This window comes from Osmia bicornis, chromosome 7, assembly GCF_907164935.1.
Source record: "Osmia bicornis bicornis chromosome 7, iOsmBic2.1, whole genome shotgun sequence".
Lineage (NCBI taxonomy): Eukaryota > Metazoa > Arthropoda > Insecta > Hymenoptera > Megachilidae > Osmia > Osmia bicornis.
The window spans coordinates 2927960-2955605 of record NC_060222.1 but is presented as its reverse complement, the minus strand read 5'-3'; the positions used below and the strand labels follow the sequence as shown (position 1 = coordinate 2955605).

At 38.8% G+C, this 27646-nt stretch overlaps 1 protein-coding gene across 6 annotated transcripts; it reads right to left on the bottom strand.

Moving 5' to 3' along the window:
- Positions 1-482: 482 nt before the first annotated feature.
- Positions 483-27465, bottom strand: LOC114872792 (spectrin beta chain). Of its 6 annotated transcripts, XM_029180395.2 has the most exons (13): positions 27315-27465; positions 17212-17400; positions 10879-16785; positions 10710-10801; positions 10537-10641; positions 10325-10467; positions 10091-10149; positions 9618-9674; positions 8088-8189; positions 6705-6860; positions 5925-6192; positions 5680-5862; positions 483-2981 (listed from the first exon to the last, which is right to left on the bottom strand). In XM_029180395.2, exons 2-13 carry the CDS (start codon positions 17345-17347, stop codon positions 2978-2980), a joined length of 7212 nt encoding a protein of 2403 aa, XP_029036228.2. In that variant the 5' UTR covers positions 17348-17400; positions 27315-27465; the 3' UTR covers positions 483-2977. The 6 variants fall into 6 exon arrangements, with proteins under 6 accessions (XP_029036228.2, XP_029036254.2, XP_029036245.2 ...); XM_029180421.2 differs by lacking the exon at positions 6705-6860; XM_029180412.2 differs by lacking the exon at positions 9618-9674.
- Positions 27466-27646: the final 181 nt, after the last annotated feature.

Sequence of the window (27646 nt, the reverse complement as noted above, 5' to 3'; positions counted from 1 at the left end):
TGATTAACTTGAACTATATATAAATGTAAAAAATTAAAATAATGATTGTTTGTTACAATATTTTAAGAATCTCAAAAAGTAAGATTAAAATACTGTAGCATGTAATTACTTTATATAAATAATTATCCATACGGTAGTCGATACAAAAGAATGTTCGAGATAAAATTGAAAATCATGCTTGGGGGAGTAAGTACTTTTAATGGCGACTCTTAGTTGCAATAATAAAACTATATTAGATAATGGCTTTCATTTCCTGGCAACAGCATCACTGTCTCCCCTACACTGCTTGTATGTATTCAAGTAGAACACACACGATAAAAAAATGGTACTTTACAGTATCTAATATTTCTTTTTTATTAGGATCACGCAATAAAACGTTGAATAAATTTATTTATTTTTACGACTATATTCTCAATCTATAAACTATATTGAAGTAAAAATACATAGAATCTTAACAACGTAAATGAAACACTGAAAACAAATGAATTAAATAAAAGATATAATTCCAACTTGTACAGATTGATCTAAATTTAATAATAAGGATTATTTTCAAGATGAAAAATAATCCTGCAGATTTTATAGTATCTATAAGCTGCCTGTAATTAATTTAAACAAATTCGTAGGACGCATGAATATGGATGGAAACATTCTTGGGATAATTCTATGCAAGAAGTACCATCGATTACTTTTACAATAATCATATATTATCTATTATAATAATTTTCGTTTCTTATAATTTACTGTTCATCATTATTTCGTATTTATATTTATATAAAACACATAGCTATGAAATATCAAGTTGTTTATAGTGTAGCAATGCGACTCCAAATGTTTAAAAAATATCCACTAAATGCACATGCATTAAATAAGAAAAAAAAAGCGAACATGTCATCGATTTTTAATTATTTTGATTAAGACCATTCATTAATCGCCCGACGTACTTTTCTAGGCATATACTGCGTTTACTCGTGATGGTATTTACAAATCAGTGAAAGCGCACAGTACAATATAGTAAAAAATATGAGACATATTTCAGAAAGTATTCTGAACAACATGTGCTAGTCGAAGGGTCCATTGAGGGAAATCTTAAAAAGGATGCATTCCAGAAACATGGAACAAGTCGTTATCAGTTGAATCGAGTCGCATTGAAATTGGCCAATATAAAATATGTAGAAACAAGCTTAGAAAAAAAAAAGAGAAAAAGAACTTTGATTATTTGTAACATTCACTGAAAAAATGTAGTCAAAAAGCACGGTCCTCAAAAGTGTTCACATTTAAATCCTTACATCTCTACGAAACAAAACGAGCATGATAAATATTTAAAAAAGTAAATAGATAAGAAAGTTAACAATCGCGCGAATCGCTACGCGAATGGTCAGTTAAAATCAAGCGAGACATTATCAAGATAGAATCGATATCAATTAGTTTGATTTTTTTTAATGATAGACGCTCGCTTGATAAGAACTGCGTCATCGTACACGCAGACACGTCTAAAGAACAATTAAATATCTTCATTTTCCTCCTTCTTGGGTTTCTTTCTCCTTTTTTTTTAATTCCGTAGAATCATGATATTTGGGATCGTATAAGAGGAATCTCTGAATTATTACACAATGTTCCATTTCTTCCTTTTTATAATCCTTCAATGCGTATTCCCTTAGGGCGCAGCATATATTTAACAATTTGTTAAAAGCTAATTTATATTTATATTTATATATATATATATAATATTTATATATTTATTTATATATTTATATATATATTATGTCCCAAGTTAGTGTGCTTCTTAAAAATATATGGCAGTCATCGAAACGCAAACGAACCGTTTGCGGAGAAACGCGAAATTAAAAGATTACAAAAGTGCAAGAGCGAGAAACCAAACCGTATAGAAATGAAACGTGGATCAATCGAACATATATCTTTTTTTTTTAATTGAAAATTGCGAATTACAGAGCAACGTTCTGATTAGATTAACAACGAGGTATCAAGTTGCTAGACGAGTTCTGTTAAAAATACAATATAGAAATATCATTCTTAAATAGCTAGAAATTTTCTTTATACAATATACAAAGCATTATTAAGTAACATTATATAATTTCTCAAGTATTTTTACACTTAAAATAATGAAACATATAATACTTCATAATACCAAAGATTTATCTAAAGACAAGGTATGCAACTTGTAGAATGTTTTGTAAATTGTAAATATACCATGGAAACTTTATATTTTTAATCAATTTACATACAGAACCGCAGCAACACGATACCGATTAAAGAACAATCGTTTTGTACAAAATATTTGATAAAGAAATTACAGAGAATCGCGAACACGACATACTTGTGAAAAAACAATATCAAATACAAAGGATATCATATGCGCATACATATACATATTATTAATTACAAATCTAATATTTTTTTCATCGCGAATAGTATTTTGTCGATTAATACGTATGGATATCGCGGACGATCAATTTTTTTTTTTTTTTTTTGATGATCAATGTATCCATGTGCGAATGAATCTTGATCACGCTAACGTGGGACATATCGAATGTGTGTGTATGTGTGTGTCACCTTTTCAACGATATAGCGATATATTGCAAAGTGTCCAAAAATTTCTTCGAAGAGAACGAATAGAAAAGAAAAAAATACGCAATTAGAGACTTCGAATGGCCTATACGCGAGTGAAATGTTTTAACACATACAGACAGCTGTTTAAATACTCTCTATGATTTCCATGGCGAATAGTAGTCGTAGATGTAGGCGTTTCGTTAAAACGACAAGATTTATCAAGGGTCGTCCTTTGATTTCGTATCGTAAATACCATTATTTCGTGTATTCTCATCTCGTGTGTTCGTGTTTGTGTCTCCTAATTGTTCATAATTAGCGTTGCATTATTAACCACGCAGAGCGACGAAACATTTCTCTTAAACTGTGTGTGTTGTGCTGAGCGGCTTATACCGTACTTCACTGCTCCGGTTTAGCTGAAAATTGGCAAAACAAAGTAAACCATTAAATTAAAAGATATTAACGCATCTATACGAAGAGGCAAAGGATAATGTATCTCTCCAACACTGCTGGAGATGAGTCTGTTCAGACTGAGGCATAGAGTAGAACTATTTAAAAACAATGTTACTTATATAATCAAATAAATAGCTTTTCTGCTTCTAATAATATTTAGAAATTTAGAAAGATACAAACTAACGAGGAAATTATTAAAACTACCTTAAAGTGTTCAATTATCGGATAACTTATAGATTATTCAAAGAGTATACAAAATAAAATAAATAAGGAGCTCTAGCCTCTTTCAAATTTGTCTCATTTCAGTTAAATATAGTGTAGGATTTCCACAAGGAAATATTTACAGTACAGTTTCATTATTATATTGTCCAATTTGCCTCTAAAATTATTTTATACTATATAGAATGAGAATTATTTAAAAATCTGACAAATAATTTTAGAGACATTTAAATGGACATATTGAAATGAACCAGCCTGTACATGTGAAGATAACATTACTACGTCTCAAAATATCTTTTGATACTGCTAAATGAATGCTATATACTATCGCTCAAGGTCTGACGGGCAAATACGGATGCTACACATAAATCTGGACAATTAAAGTAAATATGCACGGGTCAGCTCTGTTTTATAGGAGCTGGACACGATTGGGTAATCGTGTTTGTACAAAACTGATTACCTCCAACAGTAGAAGGTAACAGAAATTTTACTTCTTACTAAAACGAGGATCTCTGAAAGTTTTATCCGACCAGCAAAGAAGCGTGAACAAATGATATATGATGATAATGGATAAGCAATGATAAAAGGATAGCCACAATATAATCCAGCAATGATATACAATAATTGTATGTGTCTACGCATATATATATATATATAAAAATACATCATACTAGAGCGAACGAAAGAAACGTGTCTCATGAAAAAAAGCAATGAAAAATGCGAATAAAAAGCGCTTGTGAATTGAGAGCTTGATTGGTGAAACGATTAAAACGATTGTGTTTCATATAATACATTGATCTTCTCGGAATCGAGGTTGAATCAACTGTGTTCAGTTTAAATTTAATGTCTGGAAATGTTTTGTCGCTAAAGTACAGTTGTTCTTTAGAAGGTACAATCACCAGTCATTTTCGTTGCCATTTTTGCTGATACCGAGACTTGTATGAAAGTAAAAATCATCTCTCCGGTAAATGATACTTTTTGGACTTTGCCTGTTCAGTCTCTCTCAGTCTTATAATGTTTCAATTCATACACACTTCTTCGAGTGACACATCTTAGCGATGTAACTAACATTGTACATTCTAAAAGTTTTACACTTTACTTCAGAACATTATTTCAGGATAGTGGAACACCGTAACTTTAACATTCAATTATATAATAGATTTCATTAGTTACTTTTCCTTTAGGATAGCGTTCTTTTAGAACAAAAGAATTCGCGTTGAGAGTAAAGTAAAAAATTGATAGCAATGAATTTCTTTACTTTACTTCAACCGAAAGCTTTCAACTCTATGAATTATCACAATCAACGATTACTGTATTTAGTTTTTAATCGATTACTTTGAAAGAACGATACCTACACGGATAACGACTGTAATTAGCGACTCCATGGTTTCACAGAAATTAAAGGAACCTCTAGATTATTAGCGCGCATATGAAACACAGTAAGCACTGCACATACAAGTTCTCGTGTTTGGAGAAACTCGATAATATATCATTCCGCATTCACAATTGGAAGAACATTCCTCTTGTATTTTGTCGAGATGCTAATCAAAAAGAAAAGGTACAAAAAAAGGAGAAATAATAGGATAGAAAGAAACAACTGGATACGATGATCAATTAATCGTGCAGCAGTACGACGGTAAACGTTCTAATGATTGTTGTGTGCGAGACTCACCGCAATCTCTGTAAATGTTGTTCCAATTGTGTACTGTTTTCTTACAGTTCATTGGTTTCACTTTCTACTTTTTGGCTTTTCTAAAATAATGATAAATGCAATGTGATCGAATGAAATGGATGTCTGCCAGCGGTAAATGTACGTGACACCGAATGACTGGGAAAACCTCGAATATTTAAGGAATTATAATTTAAACATCATCATTTATCTAACGCGCGCATGCTCCGAGGTGATCGCCCGCCACTCGTCTAACGATGATCAATGACATTCGAAAAAAAGAAGCGAAGTAGTAATGGTCTAGTATCATAAATACCTACACACCATCGAAAGAAAATGAACTTCGTTTACTTAGCTTTCAGAGATACATACGTGGATAGGCTATCAAAGATTAGATCACCGGAAGAATTAATGCAAGAAAGGAGAAAGTGTTAGAACTTAGACGATAGGCGCGTTACCCTGTAAATATATACCTTTCAAACGAGCAAATCACTAATGCTCCATAAGGCGTTAACAATTTCTTCGTATAACAATCTTGTAAATAAGTGAAATAATTTTAGAGATTAACAGGAACAATGACGACACGAAATTTGAAATAAAAATTCATCAGACGAAGAGGGAGAGAAATTGAAGAGAAAAAACATTGATGGTCGATGATGCTCCATCTCCTTTCGAATCCAATGAATCTCATTCGTTATAATTTCCATGATATGTCGGGCTTTTATCTTAAGGATCACTTTTAAAACCTTTCGGATACTTCGATCGAGACTCACTTTTTCTTGAGAGTGAAGAAACTACGCCGCTTGGTCTCGGCTTGTGTAGGCGCGGGCAGAGTGTGCGCCCTGGACGTGCTCGCACCGGATGTACCTTGTGCAGCTTGATTCAACACGGAAACCCATTCGTTCATTTCAGCGTCGTCTTTAGCTTGGAATAGGAAGTCGGATCCGCTTTGCGACCTAAAACCATCATACATTAACGAAAACATATAAAAGCTTTGAAATCAAACGAAAACACTTACTTTACACGGAAGACATGTTTCTTCTTGGTGTAATCACTGGCTACAGTAATAGTCGCGCCTTTCAGATCCAGAGGAGCTTCCCCTTTGTAAGGTTGATCCGGAGCAGCTTTGTAAGACTTCTGATCGGTATATACATACAAACTTTGTCCACGAACGACCATGTACACCTTGTGCCAGGAACGATTCGATGCCTTCTTCGTTGTACTCTCCCATTCGTGTTTTCGTTGCAGCACACCCTCGAACTCGTCGTCGCTAGGACTTCGTTGTTCTGGAAAACGAAGGAGAACTCGAAGCAACTTTAACGACCTCGATAAAATACGCTAACTCAATCCATAATTCTATGTTAATCGAGCGAAGTAGAAGTTAATCTACGTTACAATCGGTCATCGAACTCTCTCCGAATACGTCGTACGTTCACTGTAAAGAATCCATTCGGAACAGGAAGACCTAAACAGTTAATCGGATGCGTTAGACGATGCTCCATATGCAAATCAAGCACCCAAACGTACACACATTCACGACGCAACACCATTTGCATACTCGAATCGTGATTAGTCGGATGCAAATGTTTTTGTTAATAGAACACATTCATTTGGTACGGCTGGAAATAAAGAAAAAATGAAAAAAAAAGGGGGGGGGGGGGATTATCTTCCGGTGGTATCAGGAGAGAGACTTTCTCTCTTCTGGAGTATTCGTTGCGCATACACAGGTGATTGGAAAGTTTGATTAATTAGACGGTGAACGTCGGTCCGATGGTCGATGTGAGAATGATTCACTTACCGGAAATGCTGCGTTCATCATCACTCACGCCACTGCGATCTAAACTCGGCGACTTGGCGGATTTTCTCCAACGGAAACTTCGGAACGGTGACTTGCTGCGACTACGTTCCTTACGTCTTAAAGTACCAGACTCGGAACCGCTTCCACCTTTTGGAGCTTTCAACACGACACACGCAACACAACGGGACATTATTAGCTACTTACAGGTCACATCGACAGCCTAATTTATTTTGGGACTGATCGATCAATTTCAGGGTACATGGCTTAACTTTATAATCAGCGTTCATGCAACATGCTCATGCGAGCTACGTTAAACCATCTTCATAAAGGAGGACACAAAGTTTAGTAAGTTTTTTTTTTTTTTTTATATTAAAAATATATATTTTAAATGAAATTATAATCGAAAAGGTTTCGATTCCTTCAAACTGATTTGAGCTATGAAACAAAATAAAAATTCATCTTTTGTCTTGAGCAGAAATAATCATATTTAACAATGTTCAAGCTATTTAGAAATGATTTATTTTTCTAACGAAGGAATTATTATGTCGACTTTTGATCACCTTTTTGGAAGAAAAACGTTGGAACATGAGAACTTGTGCTGCGGCGAGCAGCCGCAGAAGTCTCAAGAACCGCAAGAGAAACCGGAAGTACACACGGTACCAGCGTTATCGACCACAGCACCGGCCTGGTCAGGTGCCGCGATAGTTAATTTAAAAATTCAAAATATATCCTCGAGAGATTTCGAAGGGAAATATTTGATAATGTTATTCTACCCTTACGACTTTACATTTTTCTGCCCGACGGAAATGATTCAATTCAGCGATCGCATCGACGAATTCTTAGAGGCAGGTACGTTCTTTCGCTAATCAATCAATTTAAACGACTCATTTCTGTTTTATCGCGCAAGGCTGCGACTTGGTGGCGATTTCCACGGATTCCCAATATTCCCATTTGTCGTGGATCATTACGCCCCGGAAACAGGGTGGTTTGGGTGAGATGAAGATGGCCGTATTATCGGATAAAAATCATAAAATATCGAGAGAATACGGGGTGCTCGACGAGAAAGAGGGAATAGCTCTTAAAGGATTATTTATCATTGATAAGAAACAAATAATTAGGTACATTTCGCTTAGCGAAATAACTCTGTCGCGTTCTGTGGACGAAACGCTGAGAATATTACAGGCTTGTCAATTTGTGGACAAATTTGGCGGTACCTGTCCTGCTGGACCAAGAGAACCATTGCTTTGTGCAGAGAAGGATCCGAATTACTTTGCTTCTACGTGATCATTTATCTTTTTTATAAAAATATATTTTGATAAATAGATGAGTTATTTGAAAAGTTTTATTCAATAAAATGAATAACGATTCTTTGATTGAACTTACTTGTTGGGCTAGATGGACCCAGAGGAGGTTTCGTGGACAAGGGGGTAGCAGGTGGTGGTCCTTCTCCTCGTACGGATAGTCGTGCAGGTTTCCGAACATGCACTACACCATCACACCAATTTAAAACATGCTATACTTTGGAATTAAATACTAACAATATTACATAAATAATTCTAATACAACACTACATTTATATTATTAGATTGATTAGTAAAAAGCACAGAAGAATGTTATCCAGTTATAACATATGAAATGATTGATTAAAATTTCATTACATCAAAGTATGAAAAAGTTACACTTATGGTACAAATACAAATGATTGTATAATCGTTTCATTGACATTCGTGATAGAGAATGATTGATCTTTTGTTGGAACAAAACAATGGATCAATCAATTTTCAATTGCTTGTGTTCAACAATAATACATTAATATTAAAAAATTATGAACATAAATTATACATTTCATATATTATTAACACTTAATAAATTTATAAAGCTTTACAGGCCGAGGAGGAAATGAAATGAAACTTGTAAGTAGCTAATGGTAAGAAGATAGTTGCTCTAAAAGCATTTGCAAAAGGGTTTGCAGATGTACAAAGCAAGCATAATTTGTAGTCTACTTTGTACTTTCAAATTCAATACTCTTTATCGTCACCGTGTGTGCTTACCTTTCGTGATAAAATCAATTTTTCACTCGTTGGATGTGAAAATGATTGATCAAAAATTAAGTTAACTTTACACCTATCTGTATCTTCGACAAGTTTTAACCAGTAAACATCGAATGCATGCAAAGTTCCAATAATTTTAATTAATATTTGCGTATATTTCAGCGACTCCATCAACTGTTAAAAATAGTTAATGAAAGCGCGTAAACAATTACAGCTGCAATTGTAGCGATAGGCATAGTTGCCCTACAAATATGCTGAAAGAGAAAGATTGTTGTGAAATTTATAATCCTTCAACCCGCATTGCATAAATTTTCAATTAAATAAAAGTATAATAGTTAATAGATAATTTTTCACAATACGGGTCAATTTCAAAGGCGAGAAGAAAGGAAACGATATGCCGTAGAACACGCTGCCGTGAACAGATGATTTAATTCTTATGCTCCATCACCAGCTTAAAGGATCGATAGCAGGATCTATATATAAAATTCAATTCAACCATCAAATACCAGAGTCTCGTTTATAGAACAAAAATAGAGAGCAACAGCCTGAACAGTCAATAAATACATTATTACATGGGAACAAATTATTTCACACGATAAAAGACACTGGTATTTAATAGAATAGTGACATTAATAATAAGATTAGTACATGATATATTATTTCTTTGTATACCGAAGAAGATTTATTTAACCCTTTGCACTCATTATGAAAATATTAACAGGGAAGAAAAATTTTAAAAATGGATAAATTTCAAATGAAATAAAAAGAGAAATGTAGAAATATTTTCGAAAAAATTATTCAGTAGTTAAAATATAAATTTCGAGCGCAGAAAGGGCGATACTTCTTTTATGGGGACACTCACCTTCCTTGGGCTTGTCTTGAGGCTGTGGTGTACGTGTAGAAGCCTTGCGATGTGCCACTGTGGTTTTGTGCATTCCGTGCCGCATTTTAGGGTGCATTCAGGAGAATTTCCGGATCCGGATACATGGATTTTCGTAAGGACGGAGTCAAGTTTCACATAAGGTTGGGGAAGAGGCAAAAATAAACGTGCTGTTAGCAATATCATGCTTATCCAAACAAACCAGTTTGTAAAACCAGATGTCTATGAGTTAAATGTGTGTACAAGACACGTGAAAAGCGAAACCGATATTGTATTAGTAGACAAAAAAAAAAATCATTTTCATGAGAAAATCAAATTGTCTTCAGGAAAGAATTATATCAATGAAAAGCTGTTCCCTTAAATATTTCATCGTTTGGAACAGAGAATACAACGTATACGATCACTCTTATTAAAATTTCTCAAATTATTATGCAATATACTTGTCGTTATCTTACCATGTGACTCGTCTTCGCCGGTGGGGCGTTCTCCGCTAGGTACTCCTTCGGCTTCAGCTCTATGAAACAAAATTATATTTTTAATTTCACCTTACACATATTACATAAAATTTTATGTTTTATCATTTTTATTCTATCATTACTATTCATTATTATTTTATTCTAAAACCAGTACACAGTAATTTCATTACTGGTTAAGTAATTCTTGTTCTGTCAATTGTTTGTTAACAATACCTTTCACTGGGTGGTTCATCTGGACTAGTTACTGGCGTTGCTTTAGCTAATCGAGCTGCCTCAGCTGCTGCGGCCTCCTCTTTCTTACGTCTCTCCTCTTCCTCTCGCTCTTGTTCCCTCCTCTTCATTTCTTTCAACTCAAACTGTAACACATTCCCATTTAACATTATTGCTATTCACTTCTTCCAAACAGGTTCGAATGAACCACTGACCGTAGTGAGTCGATGCAAGGCACTAAACCTTTCCTCTTGCGCAGCTGCTGACTTTTCGAACGCCTCGTGCTTCTTAATTAGGTTTTCAACTTCGTCAATCGTGTGCTGTAACAATCAGATTAACAGGATTAATGATTTCTCTGCTTTCTGAGATATAATTCAGAAGTACTCACGCCAAGTTCTTGGCTCATCAGATATGGTTCCTGTGCGATCAACCATGCCTCAGCGACCGCAGCGTCTCTAGCAAACTGATACACCTCCAAAACTGAAATAAACACATGGAGAAACATTAATAAAATTCGTCAAAATTATTAGAATATAAAATGATTGACTTGTCCTTACTGAGCTGCAAGTTCTCCCAACGTTCCTCCCATCTATGCAGCAACGCATTTCTATGATCCGTGAGCGCCGCCAGTTTCTCCTTGATCTGAGAGTTGGCATAATGATTCCTAGCTAACAAATCCTTCCCGAGATTGATACAAGCCATCAGGTTGTCCTCCCTGGCGTCGATCTCAGCCTTCAGGCTCTGATGATTGTTCATCAACAACTCAACTCCAGCAACGTCGCGAGGCTTCTCAGAAGTGTTCATCTGGCGCACTACATCGTCCATCCAGATCATCAGGGTTCTGACCATGTTGAAGAATCGGTAAAGATCCCCGGTGTCCTCCAGTTTCGTTCTTCTTCCTTCGCAGAGGGACTGCAAGTTGTTCCAAGCGGCAACAACCTCGCCTTCGCGGTTCGTTATCTCTCTAGCCTTGTCACCAGCGTAGCAAGCCTGCAATTTAGCCGACTCCTCTTGAATCTGCGACACCTGACTCTGCAGGGTGGACAGATCTTGCATGAAGTTGCCGTGTTTTCGTTGGAGAGCGGAAACCGAGCCAGCATCGCGACCGAGCTCGTCTGACATAGCATTTTGTTTTTCCAGGATTCTTCCAAGAACGTCCTTGCAGTCGTGGAAGAATTTGTGCAGCTCCCGGCTGGCTTGCAGCATCTGCGTGCGAGTGTCGATCAGCTCCAGCAGGTCCTGCCACACCTCGTTCAATCCGTCCTTCCATTCGGCAATGGTGGCAGCATCCGAGTGACCGGTTGCTATTAAAGAATCCGCGATACCGTTCACTGCTGCTACCCTTTCTGAACCTATCGCCTCGGTGTCCCTAGCGAACTCCTTGAATCTCTCCCACAGCAGCGTCACGTGGTCGTAGTCCTGGCCAAGTTCGTGACTTCCAGCGACCAATTCCCTCTCCGCGATCCATTGCTCCAAGTCGTCCACCTCTCTGTTCAACATGAACAGCTGGAGAGCCTCGTCCAGTTTGGCTCGACGTTCACCAGCCAGGTCCTTCAATCCGGCGTACAATTTGTCCACTTGAGATTGTTTCACAGCAATCTGATCAGCGAGAGGATGTTGATCGTTGATCAGCTGTCTAGCCGTTTCTCCTAGCTGGCGGATCGTCTCGGCGTAGTCCTCTACAGCGTGCTCCAAGGACTCGTGTTTCTTCATCAGATTCTGCGCAGAGATCTCGTCCTTGCCGCGATCCTCCACCATCATGTACAACTCCTGCTCGCTCATCCAGGATTCCGCTTCGGTCGCGTCGAAGAAGTACTGCTGAGCCTTCTCGTTCTGAAGCAGATGCTTGTTCCTGTCGTCCACCGCGTCCTTCAGCTCCTTCCATTTCTCCGTCAACTCGGGGATCAGTTTCTGGAATTCAGGACTGTCCTCGTGTCCTTCGTCGATCAACTTCTGTCCGTTGTTGCACACTAGATTGATCCTGGGCTCGTGGTTCTCGATCTCGGTGCGGAGAGACTGGTTCTTCTTCTTCAGCATGTGCACGTTAAATAGGGAGTTGCCGTATTCGGTGCTGGTGGCTTGGGGCATCTTCTCGGCGATCCAGAGCTTCTCGTCCTCCACGTCGCGTCTGAATTGGAAGGCCTCTTTCTTCTTCTCCAGTTGACGCTGTCGGTCGATCAGAGGAGCCTTCAGTTGGGCGAATCTCTGGGCGACCTTCTCCTTCTTGCACTTGATCTCCTCCATCTTGTCATCTGGCACTGTGCGCTGCAAGTGCTCCGCTTGTTTGTCCAGTTCAGTGACTTGTCTAGCCTTAACCGCCATCTGCGTTTCGATCATCTGTTGCTTCTGCATCAGGATGTTCACGGAAGCCAAATCGGATCCGGTATCCGTGCTCTCGATTTGCTTCTCCAGCTCGTTCATCCAAGAGTCAATGTCGTCGCAGGTCTGGTGGATAAGGACCTCGCGATTAGCATCGAACAGACGTTCACCCTTGTCGTGGGTGGTGGTCTCGAGTTCCTCGAACTGATCAGCCAATTCGGCCACTTTCGGCTTGATGATGTCAGCCAGGTCTGGTTTCTGTTGGATCAGTTCCTCTGCAGCTTGTTGTAACTGCTGCAGACGATCCTTGTTGCTCGCTATCTCTGCCTCGAAGGCCTGATGCCTGGTCCATTTGCTGTGGACGGTCTTTGCACTTCTATAAGTTTCGTCCTGGGCAGTGATGTGCTTCTCTTGCACCCATTCGCCCAACTCCTCGCAGTCCTGCAGGAACATTTGCAGCTGCAACTGATCCTTCAGCTTCTCCATGCATTGGTTAGCCTTCTCGCGGTTCACTCGACGTCGCTCGTTGATGCTCTCCGCCTTCTTCTTGACTTTGTCAGCCGCGAAGTGTCCCTCGTCGACAAGTCGTCCAGCGAACTGCACCACGTTGTTGATCTTCTCGTCGTTCGCGTCCATGGTGGTCATGAAGGCCTCGTGACGCTTGATCATGTGCTCGGCCTGCTCGAAGTTCGCCGGTGTTTCATCTTTAGCGAGAATGTGCTCTTGCTGGGACAAAAGCACCTCTGCCTGGCGAGCATCACGGTCGAATACCTGCAAGTTCAAGGAATTCGACAACAACAGCTTCCTGTTCACCCACATCTGGTGCAATTCCTCCCAGCCCATCTTCAGGGCGTTCAATCTCTCCCTCAAGAACATGTACTGCGTGTCCCCGTCTCCAGCCTCGCTTGTTAACCTTTCTCCGTACTCCATCATCTTCTGGTAGTCGTCGGTGTAGTTGTCGATCTCTTCCTTGATGTTCTGGTGCTGCGTGAGCAGTTTCTCGGCATCGGCCAACGTGGTCGGCGTGTCTTCGCTGGCGACGTCGGTTTGGGTCTTGGTTAACCACGCCTGGAAGTGATCAAGGTCTCGGAGGAATCTGTGCAGATCACCGGCTTCTTCCAGTTTCGCGTCGCGCTCCTTCAGCATCTGAGTCAGCTGTTCCCAGATTGTGTGAATCTGAGTGATCCTTTCTCGAATCACCTCGGGATCTTCCAGGTTCTGTTGCTGGATATTCTGTGCCTCCATTTCCAGAGCGTCCAACTTGGCCTGTATGGCTGCCAGGTCGCGTTCCATGCCGCTCAGTCGACGCTGGAGTGTCATTACTCCAGTCAGATCCATCTCCAGGCTGTCGGTCTGCTGAAGGATACGCTTCTTGTCCTCGATCCAGGACACCGTCTCGCGGCACTCGATGTGGAAGGTCTGCACACCGTGGGCGGAGTTCAGCTCGTCGCGTTTGTTCTCCGCCTTCTCGCGTAGTTCTGCCCATTTCTGGTTCAACTCGTTCTGACGAGCGACTATCTGTTCAGAGTTAGGATGTTCGACGTGCAACAGCTGTCTGGCCAGTTGGTTCACGACCGCAACTCGAGAAGCATTCGCGTACATTTCTTTTTCGAAGCCATTGTATCGGTGCTTCATGATCTCCACGTCTTCGATGTCCTTAGCCGGTACCATCGTCTCTAGCATCCTGTTCTTTTCACCGATCCATTGTTCCACTCCGTCGGATTCGCTGAACAACTTGTACAACGACAAGGCGTCTAGCAGTCTCTGCTTACGCAGCTTGGCTAGTTCCATCAGCTCCTTGTACCTCGAGTCTATGGAAGCCAGTCTTTCCAGGACTTCCGACGATTTCGCGTCCTGTTCACCGAGACCTGTTGCCTGCTGATGAAGCTGATCGATCGTGGCAGCATAGTTCTTTAACTCGTCTGTAACATCTTTGTGTTTCTTCAACAGGGACTGGACATTTGCCTCGTCTCTGCCGACGTCTTCCGAAGAGACGAGTTTCAAGGTGTCCAGCATCCAAATGTCTATGTCATCGGCATCTGCGAACAATTGATGGTAGTCGACAGCTTCTTCCAAACGTTTCCTTCTGAAAGCAGCCAGGTCCAAAAGATGGTTCCACATTCCTAGAATTTCTTGAAGCCTCTCCTGGATTCGATCAGAACCAAAGTGTTGCTGACGAACCAGTTCATCCCCAACAGCGACCACGGACATCAGTTGTGGTTCGTGAGACTGGATCTCGTTCTCTAGAGCCTTGTGCTTCGACAACAGTAAGTTGATAGTGGTGAGATCATGACCAATGTCTCCGGTGGATACAATTTGTTCCTTCTCCTTGATCCAGTTCTCCTCGTCAGCCATGTCCCAATAGAATTGCCACAGTTTGCGAGATTCTTCGAGTCTGGCTCTACGTTCAACAGCCAGACGTACTAATTCCGCGTACGCGTCTTCCAATTGCTGGACGCGCTCAACGATGATCGTTGGATCGCAAGGACGATAGCCTTCTCCGTGCTCCAAGAACTTCTGACTTTGTTGCACAACAGCTTTCACCCTCTCACCGAGGACGTTGATGTCTGCTTCTACCAGAGAATGTTTCTGCAGAAGGTCTTCGACACCCATCAAGTGCTTTCCGTAGTCGTCGGTCAGCAGACGCATCTTGATCTCTTCCATACTGTCGAGGATGTACAGCATCTCCTGGAAGTTCTGTTGCAACTGCAGAGACAACTCAAGTCTCATTCTTCTAGCACGAAGCAGCTCCAGTAAGTAATTCCAAAGTCTGAGAACATTGTCTTTGCGGGCATTAATGCGTTCGATGTCATGGTAGTTCTCGGTCTCTAGTTCTTGCGAAACAGCCATAACAGCCTGGACTCGTTCCTCGTAGGCGAAGATGTCGGTCTCGATGGCTTCGTGTTTTTTGGCAGCAGCCTCGACGGCGGCTAGATCAAAGCCGAAGTTATCCTGAGAAACCAATCGTTGATTCTCAGACAACCAGGTCTCTCTCATACTGGCCTTTCGGTTGAATCTCGCTGCTAATTGCTCTAATTTTTCCTGACGAATCAGCTCTTCGCGGAGAGCCAATTCTCGCTCGTGTTCCGCTTTCTCTAGCCTCTCCCACGCTTTGTTGATATCCGAAATCATCTTACCCTCCTTCGGCGTGTACGGTTTTTGGTTGTTTGCTCGCATCTTCGACTGCAAGGTGAACAACAGTACCTCCAAGTTACCCTTCTCCACGAACTTCGGCGGTTTCTCCACGGTACGGTAATTGGAGAACTGGGAAAGTTGAGACTGAACTCCGACCAAAGAGTTGGCGAATCTACGGTCTCCTAGAGCCTCTATCGTGCCCTCGATCCAACGCAACAGATCACTGGTCAGACTTTCGTACTCGTGGATCATACGGTCGTTCTCCATCGCTATTCCGACCACTTTGCCGATCCTTTTACCTTGCACAGTCTCTTGCTTCATCTTCGAGAAGTAATGATAGTACGTGACCACGTAAGTGATGATTGATTTCTCGTCAGGATGATCAACGAATATATCTTCAGCGTCCAACAGTTTAGTGAGACCAAGCTTGTCCTCGGCCACGTTGAACGCGTTGTTCAGATTGTAAATGGCGTTCGATTTCGATAGTTTGTCGAATTGAATCAAGTCTGGACGGTGTTTGTGAATGATGGCGTTGAAGGCTAATCCATCGCGCCACGAGGTGGTGAAATTTCGCACGTTTACGTTGTGATAGCCAGCAGTTTTCATCTGGCACCAGAGGAGCAACGCGTCTTTCGCTGATTTCGTTTCTTGATTGTCGGTCTCCTCGATCGTAATGTCCTGTATCTGGAATCGCAGAATGATGGTCCAAATGAGACCCAAGCTCAGACGCGGATTCCCGTCCACTATGTCGTGGGATCCCATGTTCTCCAGGTGCACTCTTTGCTCCCGCAAGAACTGCAACGCCTTGTCGACGTTCTCCAAACAGTGGATTCGCATTTTTCCTTTCGTAGGTCGTGGCAAGCGTTCCCCAGAGAGGATCTCCAGGAGTTTGATCAACATCTTGCCGTCTCGTAGGTCGACGTACAGGTCGCCGATTCGGCAGGAACACCGAACCAAGTGGGAGTTCACCCATTTTTGGAAGGTCTTCTTTTGTACTAATTCACGTTCACCTGGTTCGAACAGACGAACAAAATTATTTTATAATATCTCTGAATCGGGTCTGATAATTTTACCTCGCAAATTGAAAACTACTTTATCATAATCCATCGAATTAATGGAGCCAATGGAGTATCTGATTAATTACACTAATTACAAATTTTTTTAAACATTTTTATGACAAACGTTACGTTATTTCAGAACCACTCGACAAATACTACTAAGAATCTTCAAAGAACATAGAGTTTCAAGTATACACTTATCAAAAGCATATCCATATCAAAGGATGTGGCAATAGTTGCTTTCCTCAGCAGAAACTCGCTTCGCTATTTCTTTAAAAGTCGTACAGCGATCAATTTTAATTTCTCAAGAGATGAAAATCCTTCTGGAGGCTTCGGAATCATATTTTCTTATTTTTGTTTAATGAAATTCGTATTTACCGGCTAGAGCTTTGATCCGTGAACGTTCGAAAAGTCTCGAACTCGAGTTTCCCCCGTCGTATTCGTACTCATCGACAATCTCTTGTTGTAACGTGGGGTCCCAACCCGCGCGCACCACCGAGATGTCGGTCGTCATTTTGTCAAACGGACCAACAACTCACTTCTGTCTTACCCTTTGAAAGGGCGCTCCTGAAACAGAAAATGAAAATATTTTTTTATTAACTTTCGCTATTATTTTCCTTGCCCTTTGTAGCAAGGAGGAAATGATCTGTGTTAAGGATAAGGAAAAATGAAATCTAATCGATTTCGATGCTTTCCGTTTAGATCACCCGGTATGTTGTACCGTTCACCTGCAACCAAGAGTTCCAAGAGCGGCGAGAATCGACGATTACGCGATCGCGGATCACGATATCGGGAAGGAACGATCAACAGATATCGAGAACAAGGCTTTAACGATCGTTGCTCGTTCGTTCGCTCACAGTACCTAACGCCATTGGTGCATATTTCGCACGTGTGACATCATTCGCGTGATGTAATCGCGAATCGAGCTACTCCCACATGCTTTTGTGAATGTAATGTAACGTGTTATTCGACGGATGTCCTGAAAATACAAGTTGTGCACTTGACCGATACTTTCTTCACGCGCGTTCATTGTAAAATGTAAACTCGTAAAATTATTTCAATTTTAATTAAACGTTATTTGAAATGATAGAAGTTAGAGACGATTCGGTTAAGTTTTATCAAAGAAATTGAAATTCAGAAATCTTGATTATGCAATTTTAATTACGGATGCACTGTAAAAGTCTGTTTGTACGACTGACGTGATGAAATTATTGCATGATTATGTTTTATTCATTCTTACGTTCGCCGTTGCACCGTAAAAGGCTTCCAAGCTTTATGAATCTACCAAGAATTTCAATTTATCCATCTTTATATTTGATTTAGATCTTCTAATAATAGCTTTCACTGTTTAATTTGCATTTATTAAATCTCATTCATGATCTAGCTTTATAGGTTCATTTATTTCTGGGGCGCGGTATTCGTTTCACCAGATTCAGATCTAAGAATCTCTTAATTAAGCTTTCATTTAGTAATTGAATTTCAATTCACACCTCGCCTATCGGTTACGATCACGCGAAAACGTGGCGTTGATTACAGCTGAGTTAAAACGTTATCTATCAATCGATCAGTGACACTATTATTTCCTACGACAAAATTATACGACGTTAATTATTTTAAAAATAATTCCAAATTTTATGTTTGTTGAATCAAAGAAGTGCACTTTCTTTTGATATTAATCTCGGTGGTTTTAATTGTAGAACGCCCTTCCTTATCACTGGTTGCTATCTAAAGAGATACAGAGAACACATAAAAAAGAACTGATAAGATTGCTTTGCAATTCTTATCATCGAGTAGATCGAGCAAAACTATGTAAGAAATATGCATGGTTATTTCATTTTCAATGGACTTTAGACGCTACTTTTGTCCCGGACCTTGGACAGTATTTATTGAATGCAAGATTTTTTAATTTAGAGCAGCTAATTTTAGCCAAGACGTTGTAATAATTATTCAGAATACGATCTTTGGAAGAAGATTATGTAAAGGAGTTAGATTCTCCTTAGGATTTACTTAGGTTTCCCTAGGCCCACCTTTGGTTCTCCCTAGGATCTACTTAAGGCCCCTTTAGGCTCTACTTAGATTTTCCCTGGGCCCTCTTAAGTTCTCCCTAGGTTCTCCAAAAATCCCAAATAAATGATTTTACCCTAAAGGGTTCAATTTGCAATCCGATTCGCGGTGTTAACCATATTATTAACAATTTCAATTAGGTTTCCCTAGGCCCACCTTTGGTTCTCCCTAGGATCTTACTTAAGGCCCCTTTAGGCTCTACTTAGATTTTCCCTAGGCCCTCTTAAGGCCCTCTCCCTAGGTTCTCCAAAAATCCCAAATAAATGATTGTACCCTAAAGGGTTCAATTTGCAATCCGATTCGCGGTGTTAACCATATTATTAACAATTTCAATTGTTTCTAGGTGGCCGTTCGCTGCGAAGCGTTAAGACGACCTCGTCGCTGGTACGACCAAGTGCAAGCGGCTAATATATCACGTCCTCCATGTACTCGCGCGGATAGCCGTGCAAAAACTCAAGGAAAACCACAGTGTAAGTAGATACGGGCGTCGTTCTTTGACGGTGACATTTCGCTGCGAGCGTAGAAACGGAGCTTCAACGATGAGAGAACACCTTAGGACGAGACATCGATACTCTGGGACGAGGAAAAATCAGCCTGCTGCAAACTAGTCCGGCACACGTCCGAGCGATTCGATGCGAAAAACTACCTTTGCCAAAAATGGTTATTTAATCTTTCAGGAGAGAACCTCAACGGGGTCATGGATGTTGCAACGTGTACTTTCGAATTTCACACGATTCCCTCTTGGCAATTTAAAATTTAACACTTCAGTATTTTTCTACCCAATTTTTCAGTACCCTTAGGTAGCCAGGGGTGGTGAACACTTCTTCATGTTCATATTTTAGAAATCAGTGGGAGGATTTAAAAAGAATAGGTCGAATATGGAAGGAATGAATCATCCAAATTCTGCTATTTGAATAGCACTTACGTAATGCTGCGAACTGGTTGCAATGCAACTTAAACATATCACGTTTCTTCAGAAATACTCAATGAACGCGTTTCAACTTCCATAGTGCAAAGAAGGAGAAAAAAAGGATTCATTTATCATTTATTTCTACAAAAGTACATGTACCCTTGTTTAAATTTCTAAATATGTCTATGGGGTTCTATGGTCTCCATTATACTTTCCATGGGTTAAGATCCTCTTTTGACCCAATTTACAGTGATCGAAGGCCAACGTCCAGCGAGCTAAAGAAAGCAAGCCAAGAATGAATGACATTCTAACGTGTCTGACAAACACTTACGGTAAATTAAGAGCAATTACCCGGCCACCGGCATACTTTAATGAGCATTGCCAGAAAGGGGAGGGGGAGTGGAAACCGACAGGGGAAGAGAGTATAAAGATTAGCGGCTTTGAAACGAGTAGGCGGAGTGAAATGAATCACAAAAGTGAATGACACGACGATCATCGAGGAAGGTTGATTCAACTCCAGTCTCACCTCGTGGTAAACCCATGAAAATCCGTCGACTGATCAATTTTCCCAGCGCCCCTAATTAACGTGACACCTAGCGTAGAAAGTTTTCAGTGAAATTAAAACTAGCGATGATCACTTCACCTTCACCTTGACTTGAAAAAAAAAAAACAGCTCGACCTTCCGTCGTCGTAATTATTGAAAAAGAAGAAGTTCGCCTAATGAGGAAAGCAATTAATGGTGGAGAAAGAAGTCTCTCTTCATGAAGTAACTAATAAACGACCGGTTCTTTCATACGATCTACCGAGTTTAGGGTTAATCTGCCGTTTAATCGGTTCTCTCTACATATTAAGCCAGCACTTGAAGCGGCTGTATGTGTACCTGTTCAGGCCCGTACAAAAGAACACGCTACATACCCGACGCCGCAACGCTGAAGGTAAGATGAACTCGCCACGAACACAGCGTCAAGCTATTGATTTTCCACCAGAGTCACCGTGGCGCCAATGTTCGTGATACATATTATACATGGGGTGGTTCTCTAAAAAAAAAATACTTCCCTCAAACTCCTTCAATTTCGCAGGAAAAAAATAATTAATTCCACCTTTCCAATTTTTTTAAATTTCAATTCCAAGGAATATTTTATCAATTCCTCTGTTTTGGACTTTATTTAGGGTCATATATAAAAAAGGATTAATAGTATTTGAATGATTTTTTACAAGATGATTTCTGGTGTCTTTGTATGATTATGTAATTCATGATAACTTAGTATCTCTGATGTAGTAGTACACGAATACAATTTGTGATAATTTATCACTTCTGATACGGTATTATTATACATGATTCATAGATAGTTGATAATTGAAAAGCAAAGGGAGAGTATAGTTTAGATCATGTATATTTTTTTTTTTCTATTTTGAGATTCTAATTGGTTTATCACACGCGATCGTTTTAAGCGTATATTCGTGCAGAACTTAATGTAAGAGGTTCAAAGATAAAGACCCTTCATTTGATAATCGATGATACTTATTTTTTAGTTAGAAAGGTATCGCTAGAAATTAGCTAAATTTTCTATCGAATCACCCGGTATATCTTCTTTGTACCTATGCACGACAATCCCGGTGAGGCAGTGACGAGCACTCTTACAATATTCTCGAGTGAATGTAAAGGACTTCGTCGAAAAAGAGAAAGCTCTGGGATGATTTTGAAGCGTGTTAAGTTGACTGGTTGCAATATTCGTCGACTTTTTATTCTATGAACAAAAGACAATGAATGTAGGACGAACGGAACGGTGAAAATCAAAATTTAATCAATCTCGACGATTTTCTTTGACGCTCTTTTAATAAAATGTCTTATCGCCTTCTCTCCAATTATAATCATCAATCAAATGCTATTGTTTGCCAGCATACTTTAGTCTCCTGCTGAGCAAACAAGATAATCAAGAGGTAACAAATTTTGAGACAAGTAGAATGTAGAAAACCCGAGGTGCACGGGGGGTGACCTGATTACAGCGTCCCTGCCAAAAGGATGCCATCGACAATACGACTTCATTTGACTCGGAAGAGGGGTCCATTGGTTAATGAGGTTAAGAGCGAGACTAGACGATGCATCGACTCGGATATTGAGTAAACGAACTAACGACGTGTTAAAATAGCCAGAGTTACTGCTAATCTCGATTCATTACTAGTCACAACTAATTATTCGGTGAACTTACAAAAAAAAATTTATTGGAACTTTGCACTTCTCTCGACGTCAATCGAAGCGTATTTTAATTCTCTACAAGAAAGTATGAAGGTTCTTGAGTCGAAAATTGATTAGTTTGAAAAATATCTTAGGGAGAGACTTAGGTTCCTTTAATTTGAAAAAATTTTTTTTGAATTTTTTACTTCTTTCAACGGCATTTGCTGCGTATTTTTATTCTTTACAAAAAGTTATTAGGTACTTGGGTCGAAAATTGATTAGTTTAGAAGATATCGTAGGGAGAGACCGGGAGAGATTGGCGGTCTCTCCCTGGGATATCTTTTGAACTAATCAATTTTTCACTTAAGCACCCTAATACTTTATTGTAGAGAATTAAAATACGCAGCAAATGGCACCAAGGGAAGTTCAAAATTCAAAAAATAATTTTCCAAATTTGGAGGTCCCAAGTCTCTCCCTAGGATATCTTCCGAACTAATTAATTTTCGATCAAGTATCTTAGTAATTTTTTATAGAGAATAATAATACGCAGCAAATGGCACCGATAAAAGCGCAAAATTCGAATTTTACGATTTTATACCATTTTATAGCTATAACTTGGCCCTGTTCCATGAGACACTTTTTATAATATTAATAGTAATGAGTAACCATTATTCTATTTATTACTATTTACTACAATAACCTACTTAATTTAATACTGTTCTCTTTCAATTCAACGTTACGCTTGAATAAATTCATTATCGACTGAACTCGTAGCATGTCGCGGTTCGAATCAGCTTTCCCGAAACCATGCAAGTTCCAGGTTTTTGACCTTTCGTCGTCGCAAACGTCGAGTCATCTTGAATAAATAGAAAAGCACAGTGTGCCAAGGAATTTCAGGCTGGTAAATAGTAATAATGACATCCACCGGAAAAACATCGTGGACGAACCTTGAAACCAGCACACTTTGATCAAAGATCTTAACCCATTAACCAAGTAAATCGTGCCTCGACGAAACAAAAAGATCGAGGTAGGACATTGAAAAAAGAAAGGATGGTCGATTAAAGCTGTGGAAGAGCGACTGGTTCGTGCATAGAGAACGACTAGCTTGCCGGGTGTACACGAAACTACGTCACGTCCGCATTTACGTTAATCTGCTGTCGGCCAACTTGGTCACCTCCGTGTCATTTACTTGAAACGACCAGTTCCCTTAACGCATCGTTTACCATTCAAATCTTTCACCGGTCTGTCGTTGGATCTGCATATCCGATCGGATTATCACGGATAGAAGTGTAATGGTTTACAACTTGCTAAAGCAGAAACTCATTGAACATCGAATGATAAATTACTATACAGGGTGATTCTAATAAAATGGCCAATAGAAATTTCTCCGTAATTAAAAAATGACATTACAAAATCGATTGGGTATTGAAAGGAAAATGGTACTGTAAGTGCAGAAGCTAAGGATATTTTAGGGTTCACCTCCCTTTATTTGTAGGATAGTACAAGTAAAATTGGGAGGAGTTTAAGTCATCATTTTGTTAATTTAATATTTGTTTAAATAATATAGGCTTTCCACAGCTTTTTTTAAATGGCACCATATAATTTTTCTACGCGGCGTTGTAAGGTACTCTTGTTCAACTTTCCTATTTTAAAAGGGTTAAATGGAATAGGGTGTGAAATTCGACCAGTTTCATCGCGTTTAATTTCGTCCCCGTAAAATGAAAGGTTTCCCGCGTTATAAATATGCCGTTGCTGATTCAGCGTCCCTGTAACGCCACTAAACAAGAAAATAAATAAAAAAGAATCACATACGATGATCTTACAATGACTGAAAGCTTTGTCATTGACGATTAAAATTAGATATTCAAATATCTACTTCGTATTCTTAGATCTCCCCCTTTTTTTACATCTTGGTAGAATTATGTCAGCTGCAATAGTTTTTATTTTTATTTTTCTGACAAGGTGGAAACACTTGTTCTTTGATTTTTAGTTTAACTTCGTCTTAATGAGAATACCCCTTGAGGAATCGAACGTCGATCAATTAGCTGATCTCGTGATAACCATAAAATTCAAAACGAGTTTATAATTCAACGATGCAACCCGGGAAACCAGTTTCTCTGGCAAAAAGGAGAATCAGAGATTCAAATAGTATCGAACGATTACGCGAATGATTAAATTAATTTCGTAACAGTTACAGGGGATAGTATTTTCATGATCAAAGAGGAAAATAAAACTGCTGACACTTTTTAATATAGTGAAAGTATATTTCTGATTAACTTTTTATAGACATTTTTATTTTGACATTGAAATAATATTCGAAATTTCATAGAAATCATAGATTCTGTACCAATTAAGAATTCTACGAACCTATATCTTATATAAAACAAAGAAACATAATTATAAGTTAATTATTTTGAATTTCGTGCCAATTACGATTATTACGAGTTTCTTTAGATTTAGAAAAAGGATTTTCTGAGATTAACAGAGTACAAAATTTAAAACACATGTTTCCATATAATTTTTACAAATTTTCTTATATGTCTTCATAGTAGGTTCTTGCAATATTTAAGAGTTGAAAAAAGAAAAAAATTGATGAGTTCAGTTCAACGTCCCCCGCCTGTTCTCGCACTTATTAAACATTATGTCGTAACACGTCTCCCTATGCTGCATAATAAAAGTGTGGATATGCTAATCAGGGTAGAAAGGTTAAAAACGTCGTATGGATATTTTTAGAAAATCACATTGCAATCAATCCCTAAGGAATTAAACAGTGATTGAAATCATAGCGAATTGTATTACAAAAAAAAGATTAACAATGTTTCATTGTTGTTCAAGCATGCACAACTTTCCCTGCATCCGGGGCTTTAACATGAATAACCATATTCATTGTATAAATCGAATGGTGACATCAGTCTGGTAACTAATTTACACACGATTTCTCTAACGACTATCGATAGTCGTTAAAAGCATCGACTATCGATCGCATTTAACGATTACCTCTTTATATATTTATTTTTCGTAATGTAATTTAAGAATGCAGTAAAGAAGCATCAGTTTAAACTTCATATATTACGATTTCTCTAACGACTATCGATAGTCGTTAAAAGAGTTGACTGTCGATCAGGTTATCGATTACCGTTACCGCCATAAACGTTTTGAAGTGTGTTCCTATATTTCTAACCTTATAATGGTAAGTTTTACGGTTATTTATTTGTCATAATACAATTGAACAATAGAAACTTCAACTTATAAAAATAAATCTCCACGAATAGAGTATAATCCGTTAGATAAATATCACGATTTAACCTTTTCGGCTATTTTTCCCCGCCTAACCTAAATCCCCCAGAGCACTGAACGCATTACAAACATGGCTGAGTAAGCATCGACAGACACAATGGTTTCCTATTTTATGGTGTTCAGTCAAACGTAAGAATCGTATTTCTTATTTACGCGTCAAAGAATGACAGAATACTGTATAAATTCTTTGCATCAATACCTTGCTTTAATCGCAAAGTAAAAAGACTTATCGCTTCTAAGAAACCCTAGGGACAAACATTGTCTATATTGTTAGGAGCAATTATAGGATTAAGTTCCTGAGTCACCATGAAAACTAAATACTTATTTGAGAAGTGGGTCGGTCGTTGTGTGCCTCAACATTTAACCACGCGATATCGCGTGCTGTGACATTTAAGTTTGACATAAAAGTGATATCCATTTTGTATTTTGATGCAGAAACATTGTAGAATCGACAGGACAGATGTCGCCAAAAACACAATCCGGAAGTAGCGATCGGCACGACACTAATTTATTAATTTATGCCGAAGACGCGCACACGCCCAAACCCGGCAACGATGACGTAACTGTAAACACAACGCCGAGAAAGTCGAAGGAAATTGCTTGATCGAAGAAAGGTTCATTAAATAATTGCCCTGATATACATTTTCCGGTCGCGATAATGTTACGCGTTATGATCTGAATTTTCCTTACCGGAAGTTCCGAGTAGTTCGATGTTCCTTTCGACTCTGCCATCGCGAATGTAATAAACGTAAAACTAAATATAGATTATAACCTTAATATTTTACGTATAACGTTAGTCTTTTTCTCTTATTTAGGATCAACGAAAGATTTCTTTTTTTAATATTGATTATATTTTGCAAAAGTTTACTACAGGTTACCGCTAGCCTGAAGGTTTTTGATAATGACTCAGCACCGAATTCACTGTCATGACGAAATCATCTACACTGAACGGAGTTGGCAATTTATAACATAGCCGTCAATTTAAAGAACCACATTCAGTGATTAGGTCATTATTATTAATGCATAACGAATAAATATAAACAATTATTCACTATCATTCTATATAATAAAATTATTTTCGGGTGTACATTCATTTTTCTTTGAATTAGAAAAATCATGCATTCATAAGTTCTTTCAAGGCTAATAAAAGAACAAGACATAATTAAATAACCATTTGATAGAAGTATCAAGATGAGTGATAGCAATGTGTGTACTTACTACCTTTCAGCGATTAGATTATCTTTCACATAACGTTTCCAAGAAACGTGAAAGCACAATAAAATTCTGGCAACTAAAAAACAACACTACACGAGTTTCTCTACAGTATTTATTTAAATAATATACTCTCAAAAAAAATTTTTTCACGGCTGATGCTCCGTATTTATGAAACAATGTAAAAGTCTTTTTGGGTCACCAGTAAAACGTTCAATTTTATACAATGTACCGACATCCCAGCAAACTACATTACTACAATGCTTGGCAGATTTTTAGCAGAGGAGAAAATTAGGTCACCAACAGATAGGGCGTCTTGACAGGTGAACAAAACCATTCAGGGGACACCATGCAGCGGAAATTAAGGCGCTATAAATGAACGTTGGGCCGAATGCTTATCCATGAGCTTATTTCAAAAGGTAATCTAGAACTATAGAAGAAATGCAAATTGGTGTAATCATACCATGGGTTAAGAACAATAATATTAAACAATATGAAACAAACAAAAAAACCTTAATCGCACAGTGATTACGTCCGTCGACTAGAATCGATGCCGCACTCCTTGAAAGACATTGTAGGGAATAGATTAAAAAATGATAAGTGACAAACGATCTCGTGTATCGTTTGAAAGGTAAATGAATATTGACAGAAATGTGTATAACAAAATGCCGTACAGCGATTCAAAAGTAGGAAGAAATCGGAAAGCTAAGGCGGCACACGCCATTTTTATCTGTAAAGTCTCAGCCGTCACGAGACGACCGATTATAAAACTCGATCGTTTTCCTGTTTTCGAAATGAAACGAAAGAAAACTGTAGGCTCACCTTGTCGTAAGGATACCCTGCGACACCGTTTTATCCCAGTACTCGCATAAAAACCAATCGAAGTACACCAAAAACCACCGATAACGATCCACACAAACCCATCCACACAGCCGACCGGCGCGCAACTGACTGAGCGCATACGGCGTCAACCTACGCCAGCGTAGCTAGTCCCAATTCTGATGCACCAATAAAAAACGCGCGTGCATATTATGAATATCTGCAACTAATGTTACCGTAATGTTTAAAACTACTTTACATGAATAAATAATCATTATTTTGTTTGTTTTCTTGATAATATCAGAATAAACCATAAAAATAATACTGCACATTAC

What these genes read in the sequence shown, in the direction of transcription:
- LOC114872792 (XM_029180395.2), bottom strand. Translation starts at nt 17,347, where the DNA reads ATGACGACCGACATCTCGGTGGTGCGCGCGGGTTGGGACCCCACGTTA. An exon ending in TCAAGACAAGCCCAAGGAAG is followed by an intron (nt 8,190 to 9,617) that starts GTGAGTGTCCCC and finishes GTGATGGTGTAG; the next exon opens with TGCATGTTCGGAAACCTGCA. An exon ending in GGGTCCATCTAGCCCAACAA is followed by an intron (nt 6,861 to 8,087) that starts GTAAGTTCAATC and finishes TCGTGTTGAAAG; the next exon opens with CTCCAAAAGGTGGAAGCGGT.